General features: G+C 40.5%; 1 protein-coding gene across 4 annotated transcripts in view; it reads right to left on the bottom strand.

Annotated features, from left to right (window-relative positions):
• Window positions 1-1,101: 1,101 nt before the first annotated feature.
• Window positions 1,102-19,827, bottom strand: part of ABL2 (ABL proto-oncogene 2, non-receptor tyrosine kinase) — a 106,079-nt gene continuing 87,353 nt past the window's right edge. For 2 of the 4 annotated variants that reach the window (XM_082857134.1, XM_082857135.1), the window contains 9 exons: window positions 17,158-17,430; window positions 15,989-16,073; window positions 14,734-14,911; window positions 13,933-14,117; window positions 12,794-12,946; window positions 11,821-11,910; window positions 8,936-9,109; window positions 8,159-8,392; window positions 1,102-7,849 (listed from right to left, as the gene is read on the bottom strand). In XM_082857134.1, the coding sequence (XP_082713260.1) occupies window positions 6,693-7,849; window positions 8,159-8,392; window positions 8,936-9,109; window positions 11,821-11,910; window positions 12,794-12,946; window positions 13,933-14,117; window positions 14,734-14,911; window positions 15,989-16,073; window positions 17,158-17,430 (2,529 nt within the window). In that variant the 3' untranslated portion in view covers window positions 1,102-6,692. Of the gene's footprint in view, window positions 8,393-8,935; window positions 9,110-11,820; window positions 11,911-12,793; window positions 12,947-13,932; window positions 14,118-14,733; window positions 14,912-15,988; window positions 16,074-17,157; window positions 17,431-19,827 lie in introns of all 4 variants that reach the window. The other 2 variants (XM_082857132.1, XM_082857133.1) reach the window with 1 other exon arrangement.

Here is a 19,827-nt window from a genome sequence, read left to right as displayed (position 1 = left end):
AATGATCCAAGACCTCAAGCCCTGTGCGCATAGCTCAGCAGTTTGGAATGACATGCAGGATCCGGAAACTTGCTGCTTCGAGTACAATGATGAACAAAGAATCTCAAAGAACGGACAGTCGGTGTGCACATGTGTGGGGCCTGGCCTTTCAACTTACAAGGAGATGTCCCTTCCCTTAGATGGTCTGCAGGTTTGAAGATCTGCTCACACGCCATCTGTGACCTCAGGCTGAGGTAACAGGGCCTTGCTACTGTGTTCAGGTCACAGAGCAATGGAGAGGGTAAAGGATATAATTTTTCTAGGAGAGGTAAACAATTTGAAACTCATAATTGTACATAGTGCACTTGGAGGGTGGGAAGGGTCCAGTTAGAGCGTCCTCCCCCCAGCTCACCAAGGGGATGGAGAAAAGTGCAGCAATTTACCAAATCAGCACCCCATGTGGAGAGAACATCTCACTGACGGGGGCTTTGAGCCACTGCTACCAAAAAGTTCATTTCCACCAGTTTTAGTCTGATATTTGTGCAACATCAACCTAGCTGACAATCTTTTCTTCTGCAAAACACATGAAACCCATCTTTGAAGGCACAATCCTCTAGGAATGATCTCTACCACTCCAAGTCGGCCCAGAATCAAGATGACCTGCCCAGGCCTTCTGACCCGGAGAGAAACATTAGATCTTCTTACCCTGATTATCACAGGGTGGAATCTTCCCTAATTTCCTGTCCTTTGGATCTAGGATATTGAGTCAGAAGTGAAGGAAATATCATCTTGCACACTTGTTATCTCAAGATACAACAGAACATATACACCTCAGGTGGGTGGCATGAAAACCAGCAGCCCCAGAGCAGAAACTCATCTTTTGGGACATTGCAGTAAACTTCACAAAAGACAGGCTGGAGCTAAGACAAGTCACTTGGGTAGATGCTCTGGAGCAGGGTGCAGCTCATTCCGCAGCCCTGAAATCTACCCCCCGCCCCCGCCAAGTAATACAGGAGGGCAGAGGATGGCAGTGAAGTTCTGGCTGTAACAGAGCTGCAACAAAGCAGGTAACAGTAATTGTTACTCCAGGCACTGTTAGCTTGCCAAAAAAAGCTAGCCTTGTATTATATTTTTAAAAGTCTGATAGCTGGAAAACTGGAACTCTATCCTGACTGTCAAGAGTGGGACAAGTTTCAGAACCAGCCCAAGGCCTCTCCTCTCTGACCAGTGAGGCCTACAGCAATTTCCCTGTGTTGTCACGTGGAAGGTACAGGCAACCTTAGGGCTGCCTTTCCCTATTTCTCCCCTGCTCCCACATATCCCAGACTGAAGCAGGAATTTACAAAAGAACTGAGCTACTGGCTTGACAGAAGCTAAGACAGAGATATAGATAGCTGAAGTCCATCAATACATACGAAGAAACTTATATCCAGAGAAACTTACCTAAAGATGACTGGTCATAACAGATGCTTGGAGCACAGAGATGGCCCCCAAATCCAGGTACAACAAGTTAATGTAAGCAAGATGATGAAACCCCAAAATCATCAAGAATAAAAATGTAGACAACCCTGTCAGCTCAACATGGACTCCTGTGGGAGCATAGCCTGATAGTAACGATGACATCGGTAGCAAAAATGGAAGGGAGTGGGAGAGGTCAGAATGCAGTAGAGCTACAAACTCAGATGTGGCCACCAAAGCAATTTACTCTTTTTCTAAATAATTTAATAGGTGAGCTATGTTCAGCTACTCCTCTTAGGGGGAAAAAAAAAAAACTCAACAGGGATGATGAACATCAAGCTCATCTACATCTGGTAGGAAATCCCAGAAAAGTAATTCCCAAAGTGCACTGGTTCTACAGCCATCCCATCTCTGCCCCCACCCCACCCCACCCCCAAAAAACCCAACAAAACTATGCAGGACATAGGTTAAGAAAGACACTGTCAACATGAACAGGTAACGAGTCTGCTCCCACATTTAGGGTACTAAATGGCTGAGCATGTGCTGGACAAACGTTCAAGGATGAGAGGGCCTCACTCTTCTTGAATCAAGGTCCCTAGAAGAGCTTCTTTGTTCTGGAGTGAGTGCATGTTACTATTTTTTAAAGATTAAACCAGAAAGTTGGTCCCTAGTTTTCTGAAGTTATTCAGCACTGAGCTACAATTTTAGCAAAACACTTACTATACCTGCACATATTCATTTAGCAGTTTCATATTTAAAAATGTGATAAATTACAGAGCTGATTGTTCATATAGCTGCATTTTCAGGTCCCCCACAGGCAAAAGCTTGTAAGTCAATCAACATCTAATTAACTGTTTTAACTTCTCAATAGACATTAATAATACAACTTTATAGTTATATTACACTTGATACTTTTCTCAAAGTGCTTTCATATACATTACCTCATAGCTATCAAAATGATATGGAACAATAAAGTTTGCTTTTTTTTTAAGAAAAAGGAATGTAGGACTAGGTTTTTTAAAACTTAAGTTGTTATTTCTTTATTACAAAGTGCAGATTGCTGTGTCGCTGAGGTCTGTCCAAAAGAATGACCCCATATAATTTTTTAAATTACTGAGTTCTACTGAATGCCTGCTTTGCTAGTGTTGCCATTACTCAACATTCAAGTCCCTTAAGGTCAGGGAATGCCAAGAACTTGTGCTTTAGAAAGTGTGCAGCACTGTGCAGACTGATTGTCTGAGCCTTTTTTTTTTTTTTTTTTTTTTTTGCAGTGTCTCACAAGGCAACAGGAATGGTGGAAAGTCCCCACAATGAGAAAGTGAATAAGACCCAACTCTAGCCTTGGCTCTGCCACTAATTAACTGCTCTGAGAATATGGGCAAGTAACTTAACCATCCTCTCTTCCAATTTCTTAAGCCGTAAAAAAAAAAAAGAGTTGGGGTATTGCTAGTGTTCACACAGTGCTGGGTGTCTGAAACACCTGGAGAGATTCTTGGAAAACACACTGGCTGAGACCCAACCCCACGGGGAATTCTTGATCTGGGGTGAGGCCGACGCATCAGGTTTTTTGTTGTTTTTCTTTTTTTAAACCCCAGGAAATTTTGTTGCACATCCTTGGCTAAGGCTCACTGGAATAAGCGTTAATAATAATAGTAGTAGTAGTTAACATTTATGGAGTACTCATTACATGCCAGGCACTCAAGCTAACTATCCTACACACATTATCTCATTTAATCCTTACAACAACCCTGAGGTAGTTACTATTATTATCCCTGTTTTCCAATGAGGAAACTAAGGCCCAGGAAGGTTAAGTGACTTGCCTTCTAGACTGGCTTTAGAGTCTAAACTCTTAACCATTATCTAAACTGTATCCTTGAAGCTCAAAATCTCCATGATTTTGTTAAATAAATATGGGTGGTGCCTTAGGAAAGTCAGCATTTTATTAACTGGGCACTATTTTACTAGCTAACTTGCAACTGAATTGTAAGAAAATTCTAACTTAAACCCCATAATTCAGCTGAGAAAGGGTCTCCACTATAAGAACCTCAATGTCATCTGGAGAAACACTGAATAAATTTCTCAGGGCCAATTTTTTTTTAAGGCTATATCTCTGAAAATCATGATGGAGATCTGTAGGAAAATATACACATTTTTACACAAAGCCTTTTAAGAAAATACTTCACGTAAAGCACAATCAAGATGTATTCTAAACACTGCATTTTAAGGTAGTAAATCTAAACTGAAATCATATTATCTGTGCCTGAAAAGACTGAAGGTGTGGTAACCCCAAAGGTATACAATACGTATAACCACTTTAGAAAGTTTTCAACACCTTGTAGAAGGGCTTTTGCTATCTGCTTTGTTTTCAAACTAGATAAGAATTAAACTACATTTTTAGTTTCTAAAAGCAGTTTTCTCTGCTTTGAATTCAAACTTTTAAATTTACCTATGGTTATTTAAAAAATCTGGTCCTTTTCAAGTAGATAATGGAAAAAAACCTACGTTACACTTTTATAGTAAGTTGACAGTGCCTCTTTAACCTGAACCCTGAGCCCTCAACTCCTGAAGTTACACAGTTAAAGCATCACGTGGCTGGGTGTGCTACAACAGTCAATGCTACTCTTGACAGTGATGAGAAAAAAATCCATTCTGTTCATGAACTTACTGAGCACCTACTGCGGACGAGGCAGAGCCAGGTGCGGCACCTGAGAAAGACCCAGCCCCCACCCTCAAAGACTGTTCTTCGATGAGAAAACCAGGGAGCTTAAATACACTCAGTAGTGTTCCTCCAAGGCTTATTTTCAGAGCACTCAAGGGAAGATCCCTTGCTTTAAAAAAAAAAAAAAAAATCCCCTGAAAAACTATTAGAATCCCTTAAGTTGCATCCACAATGACAGGGATAAACTTAAAAAGCAGCATAACAATATTCCAAAGTTTTAGCTTTCCCTGCCCCACCCTTAAAAGGCTAATTGCTAAAACGATTTCAAGTTTATGGAAATATATGATGAAGGAGAGTGGCGAAGAAGAAGGTAGGAGGACTGTTGGTTTTTAAATCCAAGTTAAAGGGAACTCTTCCAACCATTATAAGGAGATTAGCCAGATCACTAGTTGCCTGTGCTCCACCAGTAGGTAACAGACAGACAGGGATCACCCAACCCCTGAAAGGAATGCCCGGTATTGTCTCCTCCCTTCTTATCCTTCTCTTGGCCTGGGACTCCTCTGGAACACCCACAGTAAGAATCAGTTCCTTTCTTTCTAATGAAAACTAAATTTCCTCCTTGGTCAAAGATGCCAAACTCCATCCAAAACGCTTTTCCCCCCTTAGTATTCTAGCCCAATTAGTATAATCTCAGCAGTTTTAAATTTCATTATCTGCTGCTGCTGCTGAGCAAAGAAGAGAATGAAAAACTTGTATTCATATATAACAATACTGCACTGAAGAGCTTTCCAGAGAGGCTCTCAAAGGGATAACTATACACTTATTTGCAAAACACCCTTGATAACATGTATCATTACCTCCATTTAATAGATTAAGAGATGGGGCTATGGCCTGACAGTGGATCGATGACAGAGCCAGGAAGAAAACTCACTGTTCATCAATGTTGAATTCCTATCTTCCTAAGTTAATATTCCTTTGGGAGTAAAAAATAATGTATTTTTTTTATATTGCGTTCTCCTTGGAGGCAGGAATGGAGAGGGCATAAAGTTTTAAGAAGAGAATGAAGTGGTCACTGGAATTAGACCTGATGTCGAAAGTATTAATAATATCTAACCAATTAGACTTGGTTCTAAATTAAGAAGCGATCCTAATTAACTTCCATAACAACAACTGAATAGGGAAGGAAAAGGAATCATTAGGTTTCTGGGATCTAATTGGTGTCCCCCGAAAATAACTTGCTCCTTCAACTATGCATTCTTAAAATAGAGGTGAAATGATAAAATAAATATCGAAGAATATTCCCAATATGATCTTTACAAACAAGCACAACAATTGGCAGGGGGAGTATGTGAGAGGAGAAAAGCATGTGAGAATAATTTAGGGTGATTCATTTGAAACTGTAGAGTGAGAGAATGCTTCTCCCTATTCTCCACCTAGATTGGGTCTAAGGTGATAAGGGAGGGAGGGGAAAAAGCCATTAGGACCAAGCCAGCTTCTCCACTCAGTCACAGACCTCTAGGCTGACCACTGGATTTCAAGAAGACACCCTTTCCCTGGCATTTTAGTTGATAAAGAAACATATAGCTGCTCAAGTCCTTTGCCGGTATGTCAGTATGCAGGGGCACTGTAACAGAAAAGGATTCCCCTGTGAGACCGTACATGACCATTGTTTTCAATAATGTTCAGTGTTGGTTAATGCCCTGAATGCTGCCAGGAATAAAGGAAGACAGCCTGCCCAGCAAGGGGGAGAAAAGAATTACCAGAGAGACTCCTATGCCTATGGTTTACAAGATAGGCACCAACAAGCAGAAAGCCAATCCTGATCCATTTGGAAACAATATACTAGCCTGGGAGAAGTGGCTTCTGCTAAGTAATGTAAGATTTTAGGAGAAGGCTTCAATCTCCCTAAATATACTTCCTAGCATTCTTTACCTCCTGTACCAATTAATACACCTATGGAAAACAGGACAGAAGCATACTGACAGAACCACATTTCCCAGTTTTGCATCTAGCCATCTGATCTGCAGTTCTTACTGCAGCAGTGACCTGTGGAAGCGAGGCTAACAGTAGCTTCCAACAGCCTTGAACAAAACTTCTCTTGGCACATTCCCAGCTTTCTTCTGTCCCACCCAATAATTTAGATGAGTTGGAGCATAATCACCATTAGTACCTACTGGGGCCCCAAGTCAATTCCCTTCTGTGTGGTGCAGAATGAGTGCCACAGCCAACGCACTGTCTGGGCACAGTCCCTGCGGCCCTGCTGGAGCAGCCCTAACCAGCTCACATCACTCCAGGTAAGAACGGGCTGGATTTGGTTCTTCATGGCACGACATATGCATGTTCCCTGATGTCCCAGTGCAGCTTCCAATCCGGTCCACAACTGCCCTGCCCCCATCTATTTTCCCTCTCCTATGGGTTTTGCTTTTTGTTATTTTTGAGATGAACCTGTAAACGTGAGAACTCAGAGATCTGAGGTACTTCACAGAAACACACTCAAGTATCAGTCTTCCACTTTTTGAAACGAGAACACAGGAAAACAAGTCCCTTTTCCTCTCCCCTCAGAAATGTGTGCATCTTCCCACCCGGCTAACGGTGGCTACCTCTGCACCACATCACTGATTTCCTGTACACATGACAGTAAGTTGTTAAGGACAGGGTTTGCCCCGGGCACACCAGCAGCTGCAGAAGACACCTGCAGCTCCTGCAGGCTGAGTTCCAGTTTGCTCACAGCCTCGCGGAAGGCAAATTTGTTGCGAGTTTGGGGGATGCAGTCCACATAGCCTGAGCAGTAGTCGAGCAGCTGGTGTCCAGTGTCCACCAGCTGGCTGTTGGGCACAGGTTCCGTGATTGCACTGGACAGTAGGTCAGCACATTCCAGCAGGGCCTCCTTACTGATTTTGTCAGCTGAGATTTTCTCAGCCACCTGTCTGGTTTTTCTCAGAGCCACTTTAGTACCTGCTGTGCCATTGGCCATTTTCGCTGGCGAGATGGAAGATGTGGGCAGAGGCACTTGAGGTGGAGGCATTACAGGCCTCCCAGCTTTCCCACTGATGGGCACTGCCCCTGGAGCCGCCTTCTTCCCTCCCTCCTGTGTTTCTGACGTGGGCTCTTCCGTGGAGTCTGAGCACACGGCCGGATGCTGCAGTAGTCTCACCCCTGGCGGCGGGGGTGGGGCACACTTTGGTTTTACCCGGCGGGGTCGGTCCTTGTCTCCAGAGGAAGTGACCTGATGCTCAGACAAGAGCTTGAACTTATTCCCCTGAGAGTCTGTGCCGATGAGCTGCACGTCAGCTGGAGTGTGCTTCAGAGTGGGTGAGATAAGGACTGGCACTTTGTGGTTGTGAGTGGTCGGGAGGACCGCCGCAGCCTTGGCCGGGGCAGCCCAGCCTGTCTGCTCGCCATCCTCTGGGACTCCAGCCATGCCAAGTCGTGCCCCACCATTCCTCTCTCTGCTCTTGGGGGCAGCTGCCACTCCAGCCACCCCCAGCCCCGGAGAGTCCTTCTCTGTAATGGCTGGATCCCCAGAGGGGGTTCTGAGAGGAAGAGCGGTGGCTCCTCTGGGCAAAAGTTTGGCTTTTGGTCTCTCCCTGGTTGGAGCGGCACCTTCCTCTGATTTTTTGGGAAGCATGTCACTGGCCCTATCCACATTCTCTTCTGGCTGAGAAGAGGTGGACACTGTCCTTTCCAGCTGGAGTTTGGACCTCTGGCAGTTCCTGGGAAGGGTCATTGCCATCCTATCCTGCTCTGGAAGCCCTGAGGACATGGAAGATGTAGAGTTTGACCTTGGAAAAGGCTTGGAAGTGTCATCACTGGCTGTGGGTTTACCTGCTCGTAAGCCCAGTGTCTTTTTGATTAAGCGTGGTGTGAAGAAGCCTGTGATGCCAGACCACCCACCCCCAGTAGCGCCACTGCCCCCACCCCCGCCACTGTCGTCATTACAGAGGTTCCTCTGTGCAAAGCTACCCCCATAGCACTTGGGTGGCACCAGATTCGCCTCTTGCTGGGCAGCAGTAAAAGAGAACCCATCAGCATGCTGTAGAGAAGCAACAGATGAGAAGTTACCCGTGAGTTCATATTTCTTGTGGGGCTGATTCTCCATTTCTCGGAAGGAGCTGCTGCGTTTGGGGGGTGTGGGAGCATTTCTCTTTTTCATGAAGGAACTGAAGAAGCCTCCCTTCCTATCTCTGGTGAAGCATGTCTCTTTGGCATCTTCCAAGAGGCTGCTGGGGGACTTGTCTCTTTGCTTTCGAGGCAGTGCTGGGGACCCACTGGGGGCCTGTGCACTTCTAATGAAGCCTGATAAAAAACGGCCAATCAGTAATGTGAAAAATAAGAAGTGACTCATTGAGTTACTAAGGCTGAACTGTAAGAGTGCTGTTGGCATCTATTAAATGTCAAGTGTTAGGAGGACTCAGAGGAAACTAATAAATACATTATCATTTCACGCTATTGTTCCAAATGCAATATGGGATATAAACGGAAAGAAATAATCCGCTGGTTTTTACCTCGGCATTCAACTTTTCTCTAGAAACTACAGTACAACCTGGCTTCATCTATCAGACTCAATGAAGAAATTTTTGCCGGAACTGTAAAGACAGTAACTATTTGGGAATCAGGAGTTTAGGAGATGGAGTAGGAGGCAGAGTTGTATGCTGGACGGACAGATCAGGACTACTAACACTGGCAATGCAGAGCCGAGGACTAGAGTGGTAAATAAAACAGAAGCCAGCCACACTTTCCTCAGGGAAAATGGGCAGGAAAGTGGAAATAAAGGCATCATACCCCAAGGCTCTTTAAAAAAGGCAGTTTGACTCTACCTGCCTACGGACTCATTCATACCTGGTGCTGAACTGGAAGCAGAATTTTCTGTGGCATCTTGTGGCCCTTCAATATTCTCCTTGTTCTCCCCCTGTTTCTTCAGCGTCCGGGTCTTAGAAGGAAGTATAGGTAATCGGGGCAGATATGGAACAACAGATGAGGAGGAGGCAGCTCTCCCAAGCTCCTCGGCTACCTCTGTGAGGAAGGCAAGGGGAATGATAAAAAGAACAATTTCATGACCAAAAAATGGGAGTTTCTCTTTTCCGAAAGGCATACAACTGAGAAGAACTGAAGAATGGAGTATAAAATATGTAAGTGGAATCACACACTATGCACTTTTTGTGTCTGGCTTCTTTTGCTCAGCATTCTATCTGTAGACTCATCCCTGTTACTGCATGTGGCAAGGGTTTTTCTTGTTGCTGTGTATTGTTCAAATGCATGAATACACCAAAATTCATCCATTCTCTTCTTCATGAATATTTGTTTCTAGTTTTTGGCTATTATGAATATAGTGCTAGGGACATCCTATTGTACTATGTGTCTTTGGCTTCAGTGTTATGCACGTCTGCTGGGTATAGGAGCAGGTAGGTCACAGGGAGCACATAAATTCAGCTTTGTTGGGTCTTGCCAAACCTCCCCAAACTGGCTGGACCAATCTACATCCCCACTAACTTGTATGAAGGTTCTGGTTACCGTGCATGCTTACCAAAGTTTGATGTTAGTTTTTTTTGTTTGATTTTAATTTTAGCCATTCTGGGATAGATGTGTAATGGCCATCTCACTGTTTTATTTTGTACTTCTCTGATGATGGGTGATTTTGTGTGCTCATTGGTCATCTGGATATCCTTGTTTACTAAGCGCTTGTTCAGAGGTTGAACAAAGCAAACGGATGTTTGCACATATTTTTATTTTCAGGTTGCGCCTTGCATAAAAAGGAAGGTAGATACAATCCATTCCATTTCATGCCAGTGAAGCAAATGAGGCTCCTGAAAATGTGTTCACCCCATTAGTAAGCCTCAGCTGATTAAAAGCAGTCATGGGTTTTGCAGCTTTTACTAATAAGGCAGACATTGCTATTCATTCCTGAACAAAAATGAAGTATGGATCAATTAAATTGTGAATTTTTGTAATTAATTTACAATTTTTTTGGTAATTATTTTTCAAAACTGACCCCCCACAAGCGTGGGTACATGGCACATAACCCAAGCCATGCCAATGAGATTCCTTTCTTACAGAGCAGCTGCGAGACAGACATGAGGATGCTGACAACTGTGTTCTATGCCACCTGGAGGATGAGATTAACGTAGAAACAAACGTAAAGAGATATTGGGTGGGTGAAGGTGTGGGAAGGAAAGAGAAGAGGGAAGGAGACCTGAAGCTATTTGAGTCCATGGCTTCAAGTGACCCTGAGGTTAGCGCCATCCCTGCTTTTCCATGGTTTGGTTATGAGGCAATAAATCCTCCTCTTGTTGCTTAAGAAAAGTTTGAGCTAAGTTTCTTTCACTTACAACTAATATACATCCTTTTAAGGTAAGAACTGTGTCTTATCTCTATGTTCTCAGACCTAGTATAGTGCTTACCACAGATTAAATACTTAATAAAATGTGTGTTAAATAATGTTAAATTTTTTGCTTAGCAATTTTTAATTGAAATTAGCTTTGAAAACTGATACGGTTGCTTTTCTAAAAGAATATAACATTTTCAAGAGAAGCAGAAATATTTAGCTAAGGATTCAACAGAAGTTAAACGTTTACACAGAAGCACCCAATTCTTTGACCAATATTTACGACTTCTACCACTTTGACTGCATAGGATATAAAGCAACAGAGGAAAGAAGACTGCTGTGATAGGCAGCTGCTCAATCTGGCCCAAAGGGCAAGCTGTGCCCTCCCCAAGCTGCGGAAGTTCCATACATTAAAGGACGAGGATGAAAATACTTTTCATTAAACTTTGGTGGTGTACTTCCTCCTTTCTTCTTACCTAGACATGATAAATCACTAAGGAAGCAGACAAAAATCAGCTTAGCTGATTTCCTCTTCTAACATTTTTAACTTGAACTTAAACAGTAAGTTCTCTGTTCAATTATGAAGGAAAAGAAAAATTTGAAAAGTATGTATACAATTCTGGAACTACATCAAAATGTCTAACAGGCAAGTATAACTAAGAATTGTTTGTTTTTAGCTCTCTAGGAATAGTCTCCCTCTGTTTATAACAAGTTTATTGTTTCACTTTTGCAGATAATTTTAAAGAGACATTATACACAGAAGTAGAAAACTTCCTGTATGTGTCCATATACTTGTTTGTTTTTTAGGTAAGAAAAAGATTCTCACTATTCATAGCTTAACATTCTCATTCTAAACTTTCTGTGTCAATATATTTAAGAATATCATTTTAACTACTCAATTACATGGATATAATAATTGGCACACTATTTAGATTGTTCTTAATTTTTCAATATTATAAACTAGACTCTGATGTAACATCCTTACAGCTAAATCTTTGTTCATACTCTTATTTCCTTAAGATCTATTTCCAGAAATGGAATTTCTGGATATTGCTTTTATGACTTGGTTCTGTCTTTATAGGTGTGGTTTAGAGAGTTGAAATATTTTTCATTCTCATTTTTTCCTCTTCTCTTTCTTGCATTGTGTTAATGCTTAACCGCTGAACTTGAACTTATACTCTTCCTGAAAAGACTGAATTAATTTCTAATTAATATGAGCTAGAGACACAAATATACATCTTAAAATAGAAAAAAAAAAAGCAAAACAAGAATAATAAAGGCCAAGAATTCAGTATCTTGAAATGGAGTCCCAAATTATAAGAATCTATAATTTTTGAAATGTTTTTATCATCCCCAGCACTCAGAACTAGCCACCACTGACAGTAAATCACCAGATTCTCACCTTCAGAAATGCTGGAGTCATGGAACATGGTTTCAAAAGCTTGATGTGTTTCAGCAAAAGAGGGCCTGTCGGCAGGGCTCCACTTCCAGCCTATGTAACAAAAGAAGAACAGTATTAAAAGCTTCTTGCAGGAATTAAATATTCAGGGGCACCCTGATGGTGAGTTCCATGCATTAGGACACATGCTTGTTAAAGCAGAGTTACAGCAAGTTCACAATGATAGTGAGGCAGCTGTTTCTTAGTTCCAGACTCAGAGGTGTGATGAACCCACTTCCTAGGGCCAATCCTTCTATGTAGCCTCAGCTCCTATTCCCTCTACTATACGGATGCAGAAGGGTGGGGAGATGGTTTAGAAAATGACAAGTTTTCTTCCACTGGAAAAATGAAAAGTAGTAAAACCTGTCTTTAAACTCACTCTTATAAATAATCAGTTGTACACATTCAGAAACATAACAGTATATCAAAGGCGGAGCTTGGAATTCACAGTTGACAAAGACAGGGCAGTAGGCAACAACAATGCTCAATGGGAAAATAACAAGACATATTCAAACACACTGCAGTTTAATTCACTACTCACCTTCCTACTTTCTCATCTTTAAGAAGTCAGATGCTTTTATTCATCACAGAAGTCAATTTCATGCATTCTCCATAGTCTTTAACAATCATTTTATGTAGCTGAAAGCAGCCCTCCCCTACCTAATCTCCAAACCCAATTTCTTATTATCCTATTATATATGCAAATGTTTGTGGAAAATTGGGTGAATATTTGGGCCACAGAGAATGACTCTTCGGATTCCAATAAGACTCACTGGTAGAGCATACGATATCCCAACAGGCTGATCACTGACTAACTCTATGTCATGAGGCTGGACACAATCTTACAACACTGAGAGGAAAAAATGTTTTCAATTTTGTTAATCATCCTGAATTGCTCACTTAAACCTTCAAAATTAAAATATGCAAAAATACTCACATGCTCTCATAAGTTCATACACCTTAGGGGGACATCCTTCAGGCTGTTCCATTCGATATCCTTTTTCCAGCAGATCATAGACCTGAGACAGGTCAATACCTGGATATGGTGACATTCCATATGTAGCAATTTCCCACAGGAGCACCCCAAAAGCTGCAAAAGGGATGAAAAAAAGAGCTTTATATTTCTTCTGATTTATTATTTATTTTATACCATTAGGTAACTTCTCTTTCAAACTGTGGGTAACATTCACACTATTACAACATTAGTATACTCTTATAATTCTTACAACATGACTTGTTCTTCGAAGATATCTTCCACAGGAACACTTCACTGAAGGAACACTTCACTTTAAAGACAGTTTTCTTTAAATTTCCCAATTTTTATTTGGATTTCCTTTACTTCAATGAGGGAAAATAAACCATGACCATATAAGAAGTCTGGGGCATAAGCAAACTATTCTTAGAGCAATTTATGATCTATTTAATGAATTTCACAATTTTTAAGTCAGCTAATACTAGAGGAATAATATAAAAATGGACTCATTTAAAATCAGATAAAATTCACATGTGAAAAAAGAATTTGCTTGATTTTCTCACAGGTTATTCCTGAGTTTGAGATTTCTGGTAAAATATGACCTAGAATCCTCAACTATTTCCACTGGCCCACAATCCAAACTTCTAGACTTGTTCTTTCCCCCGAGTCTCTACTAAATCATATTTCTTTTCAGGGCAGTAGAAACAAGATCAGTTACAAGGACAAATTCTAGATGAAACTTCATGCCTTCCTTGAAAAGAGGTTGCTACTCTGTGTCACAGTGCTCTAGAAACAAGCAATAAAGCCTAATGTGGAAAACAGGGAGCTTCACAGAGAGGATCATTAGAACTTCAGTGCAATATAATACCTAGACTGTGAGTGCTCTGAAGCCAGGGACTTTTTAAACTTTTTTCTTTACAACTTCTTTCTACGGTAAGTGCCTCGCAGATAGTACATATTTAATAAATGCTTGCTGAATGACTGAAGAAGGACGGGTGTAAAGGCAAAGGATACTGATCATATAAAAGAGAACCTCTAAAGAATTAAGCATTTACTTATAAAGAAAATGACAAAACACAGAAAAACGTCCCTTCCAACCTTACCCCAGACGTCAGATTTAATTGAGAAGGTATTGTAGGCAAGACTCTCTGGTGCTGTCCATTTAATAGGAAATTTGGCTCCAGCATGAGCAGTATAGGTGTCTCCAGTCATCAATCTACTCAAGCCAAAGTCAGCCACTTTTACCACATGGTTTTCTCCCACCAGGCAGTTACGAGCTGCAAGATCTCTGTGGGAAAGAGAAGCCAAATGTGATTCCAATCAGATGGTTCTGGAAAATGGTCATGAATGCTCTGTTATCGGTTCTTTGTGCTACAAGCAGAGTTGATAAGTAACTGTTGACAGATACAGTGTTTTATGAAAATTGCTGACATGGTAGAAAGCCACTAATTATACATCACTTGTAGAGTACTCATCAAGAGGCAGTTATGTGATGCCACAATAAAGCAGGCTTCAGAAAACGGGTTCCTATTTGTAAGTACAGTGGGATAGGTTTCAGAGGTGAGTAACAGATGCTCTTCTACAAGGTTTCAAGTTCGTTACTAAGACAGAAAGCTATTTTTAAACTTAAGCCGCTAGATGGAGCAAAAAGATCTTGGATATAGCCTTGGGCAAAATAAACAGCTTTCTGTTCTGAGAACAGCAAAGGCCCCGCATTAATACTTTAATCAGAATACACAGTAGGTTTATAGGAAATGACATTACAATGGTCCCTGTGAAAGAGAAAATTACTTTCCTGAGTTATCTGAAAATTTCTGGGAAGGTTCTCATATTCTTTCCTTTATTTGCATGTCAGGCAAGGCAGCTTCATGGTTAATCATAGGCGATAATCAGGTTTTACACACCTATGGATGAAATTCTTCTTCTCTAAATACTCCATTGCAGAAGAGATCTGAGTGGCCATGTAAAGCAGTACAACTGCAGTCACCTCTTCTCGGTTGCATTCTCGGAGATAATCAAGCAAGTTCCCATAAGGCATGTATTCAGTCACAATGTAAAATGGTGGCTCCAAAGTACATACACCTGATAGTTCAAATAGAGCTTGCTTTATTAGTATATATTCAAACACTCCAAACCACTTTGGCAAGAAAAATGGACAATTTTTAAAGTCTAGTTCAGCCATAATCTTTTCCTTTCTTGCCATGTCATTCTCTAAAAATAAAGCAGCGAAGTTAAGAAGCTGGCTGATTGGAAGTCTCTGCTTCCATTGATATCACACTCTGGAAATTCACATGCATTTTGAGTATATGCCTGTTTGAGCAAAAGCAGTTACTTGTATTAATTCCATAAGGGGTCAGGACTACTGATACTTCTAGAGTTCTGTACATGCCCACAATTCCCATCCTCAACTGCATGCAAACAATGTTTATCTAAAAGTAATAGCAATTGTGCATATGTTGAAGGCTGTGTGAGCCCAGACTGTAATAATGCTTTTTAAAAAGATTATAACTGTTTCCATAGTTAAGGATTTCACTAATACATGGAGGACTCCTTGCAAAAAACCAAAAGAAACTACTTCCTTTGGGATAGTTTGGTGCAATGAACACCCGAAGAAAGTGGCCCTATTTTTAAAAGGCAATGGTTTCAGTCAAAGGTTTCTCTGTGATCTGAATAGGCGAGAAGCCAATCTATCACAGCACAGCACTTTCTGCTTGTAAAGGTAAACTGATGGGCGGTCACAATTTTTCATCTTAGTCCTTTGCTTAATGCCTCTTTATGACTATGATAAAGGAAGGACTTTAATCATAGACCTTTGCTTAATGCCTGTTTATTTTGCAAAAACCTTTGCTTAATGCCTGTTTATTTTGCAAAAACCTTTGGGACAGTTTTTGGTTTAGTATCATTTTGAATGATTCTGAACTTTAGTCTGGGGCAATTACCATAAGCTGGGCAATTTTATACATTGCAATCAATCCAGGTCACTGTTTGTTGGGTAATTTTTAAACACAGAGACTGCTGATTAAAACAACAACCATTTATTGAAATAGATTTGTACTAGGAGCTTCCACCATGGTGATTCAAAAGAAGGATTTGGAGATAACAGGGTATTGGGGGACAAGTATCTTTGAAGAAACCTATGGTTCAGGCAAGCGTCCTCACCTAGTAGTTGTACCAGATTAGGATGCTTGATTTCCTTCATCACTGCAGCTTCTTTTAGGAATTCCTCCACCTCCATAGTATCTTCCTGGAAAGGGGGGAAGATAAGAAAGAAAAAGAGGAAAGGGACAAGCCCCATCTTAATCATTTGAGTCAACTCACAATCCTAAAACTTCAGCTTTAAAAGGTGGTATCTTTTGAATATTTTAGCACTTACTTCAAGAAATTTTATCACAAAATAATATGCTCTATACAAGTCCAATTAAGAAAATGTCTCCTTGAATTTATGCAGTATTTGAAACTGGAGTAAAATTTAGTAGGGTGAGTAAAATTCAGCAATCATGTCCTATCATAAGTGAAACACAAAAGACTTGGATAGATAACTCAGTTCTCTGCTAGTTTACTTCCCTAGATACCCCAAGCCTCTGAAAGAGGAGACAACAGTTAGCTGTTTACACATTTATCTTCCTGACAAATTCCTTAAGGAGCAAAGCATATCTGCAAGGCTGTACATACTGTTTCACACTCAGAACAAGCACTTAATAAGTGCTTGCAAAAGAACTGACTACTACTCATAGGTGAAGAGCAGTCCTTTCGAGTGACATGCCAGAGCTACTGAGGCATATGAGAAATCTTCAGAGAATGGAATGAGTGACAAAACTTGTAATTCGATACCAGGATGCTTAAAGGAGAAAGAGGGTGGCAGCAGGAAAAAGATTTCTGTGAATATGAAGAACAAGAAAAAGTGATCTAATCTCATGGAGATGGGAGGAACAAGCAGCAGGGAGATAAAGGACAGAACAAGAAAAGACAGTGCCCATGATTCTCCAACAATGCATGAAGAATTCTGTCCAGCAGGGGTTGTCCTGAGGAAGGAAAGCAGCTTGCTTTGCTTTTATAAGTAATAATGTGCTTCTAACCTCCCACCAAGATCTACATCAACAGCCTCCAGAGACAAACCTTCCCCACATGTGGATTTCACTGCATTTCAGTGAATAATCTGCCCCTGCATTGTCAGCAACAGCACCAGGGTTAATCATCACAATTTGCTGATGTGCTTGGCACCAGTGGGTGGAAAGCATTCCAAAGCTAAAGAAGGGCAAGCTGATATTTCCAAGTGATTCAGCACAAAAGAAAAAGATGCCTGAAAACTGTAATTCTCAGCAACCCACCTTCAATGTTTTCACAGCAACCGTAAGGCTATATTTCTTCCAGACGCCAACGTAAACCTCTCCATACTGACCACCCCCAAGTTTGTGCTTCATGGTAATATCTGTTCGTTCCATTTCCCATTTGTCATGGATAGGGGACACACCGTAGACTGTAGGCTTATTACACTTGGGTGCTGGGTAGTGTAGTGTTGTTACCAGTCCATCAGCCACTGTGGAGTGATGGTGAACAAGCTCGGCCAAGGTGCTAAAGCGGCTCTCAGCAGTTACATAAACCTGGTGAGGAGAGTGGAGAAAAGCTAAACCAACCTAAAAGAGGTCATTATTTCACTGGTCTTAAGATATGAAAATAAGCAGCACTATTCACAATAGCCAAGACATGGAAACAACCTAAATGTCCATTGACAGATGAATGCATAAAGAAAATGTGGTACCTATATACAATGGAATACTATTTGGCCATAGAAAAGAACACAATAATGCCATTTCTAGCAACATGGATGCGACTAGAGATTATCATACTAAGTGAAGTAAGTCAGAAAGAGAAAGACAAATACCGTATGATATCACTTATATGTGGAATCTAAAATATGACATAAATGAACTTATTTCTGAAATAGCAACAGAATCACAGACATAGAGAACAGACTGGTGGTTGCCAAGTGGAGGGGACTGGGGGAGGGATGGAGTGGGAGGTTGAGGTTAGCAGATGTAAGATTTATATATAGAATGAATAAACAACAAGGTCCTATTGTATATCACAGGGAACTATATTCAATATCTTATGATAAAACATAATGGAAAAGAATATAAAAAAAGAATGTCGATATATATATAACTGAATCACTTTGCTGTACAGCAGAAATTAACACAACATTATATACCAATTATACTTCAGTTTTAAAAATACTGATTAATAAAATATGAAAATAAGGAATTATCTTATTGAGGTAAATGGAAGAATTAAACCATGATGGCAGGGAGAAACAGAACTTCAGTTTAATCTCATTTAAACCACTCTTCCTATGGTTCCTAAAGTAGCTCTAGTCTTGAGGGGGAAAAGCTTCCAAAATCTCTCTCTGGATCATCAAGATCACTGGTCTTCAAATATTTTTATGCAAAAAGACTACGGAACCCAAACATATAAGATAAAGGAAGAGAAACGCCGATTAAAGTAGGTAAGAGGGGACTGGCTTCCTGTAAAAATTTATGAAATACCACCTCAGAATCTTGCACAGAACATAATTTGAAAAACACTGATTTCAGTTTTTTTGGTAGGGAGAGGGTATTCAAATATCTTATAATTTTTATTTCATTAAGATGTGCTTTTGAGTGTCTAGGCCGTTTTACAAAAAGCCACAATTTTATTTCAGAGTTGTTAACAAAATAGTAGTTAATTTGTGATAAGCAGTAAGAAGTATAAAGTAAGATAGCACTCTTTGGGCCTTATCTCCCAAGGGAGCTTGCTTATTTTTAAAAAAAGAAATTTCTAGTGTATACAGAAGAGTATACAATTAATAAATGGAGAATTGATGATTTCTATAAAGTGAACTCACCCATGTAAACATCTCCCACATGGAGCATTATAATATTACCAGCACCCAGAAGCCTCCCTCGTGCCCTCCCAGCTATTTACCCCTGCAAATGTAACCACTCTGCTGACTTCTAACACCTTAGATTAGCTTTGCCTGCTTGTGAACTATACCTATACAAGTGGAATCACACAATAAGTACTGTTTTGTGCCTGCTTTCTTTCACTCAACTTTTTTTTTGTGATATAATTCATATATAACACCATAAAATTCATGATTTCAAGTGTACAATACAGCGTTTTTCAATATATTCACTGGTTGTCCAACCACTACCACTATCCAATTCCTGGACATTTTCATCACCCTACAAAAGAACCCCATACCCAGTAGCAGTCATTCCCACACCCCTCATCCCCATCCCTTGGCAATCACTAACCCCTTCCGCTCAGCTTTATGTGTATGAGATTCATCTATGACAGGGGTCAGCAAACTTTTCTAGAGGACCAGATAGTAAATATTTTAGGCTTGTGGCCATAGCGTCTCTGTCATTACTCAAATCTGCCGTAATATTGAGAAAGCAGCCATAGACAATACATAAACAAATGGGTGTATCTGTATTCCAATAAAATTTTATTTACAAAAGTAGGCAGCTGGTGGGTCACAGTTTTTCCTGAGTGTGTAGCAGTACTATGTTAATTTTGTTGTTGTACGAGATTCCATTTTATGAATATACCACAATGTATTAATTCATTCTACTGTGGTTAGACAGTTGGGTGTTTCTAGTTTCTGACTACTATAAATAATGCTGCTGTGAACATTCTTGTACATGTCTTCTGTACACATATGCACTCATTTCTATTGGGTATACAACCAGAAGTAGATCTGTTGAGTCTCTCTTATATCATCACTTATCTGATTCTATTTGGTTTCATCAAGAAAAAATACGTCTGTAAGGTGATGCAAAAGAGAAAGAAAATTAATAACTTACTATCTCCTACTTTTTACCAGCCATTATGTTTTATGGAAATTATCTTACTGAATCCTCACAAGAATCCAATAATATGGGATGGGAAACTGAGGCTTAAGTAAGGTCACAACGTTAATAAATGATGGAGTTACCCAGCAAACCAGATCTGCTTGC

This window comes from Leucopleurus acutus, assembly GCF_964270905.1.
Source record: "Leucopleurus acutus genome assembly, chromosome: 2".
In the NCBI taxonomy this organism is placed as follows: Eukaryota; Metazoa; Chordata; class Mammalia; order Artiodactyla; family Delphinidae; genus Leucopleurus; species Leucopleurus acutus.
This window is presented reverse-complemented; position numbering and strand designations above follow the sequence as displayed.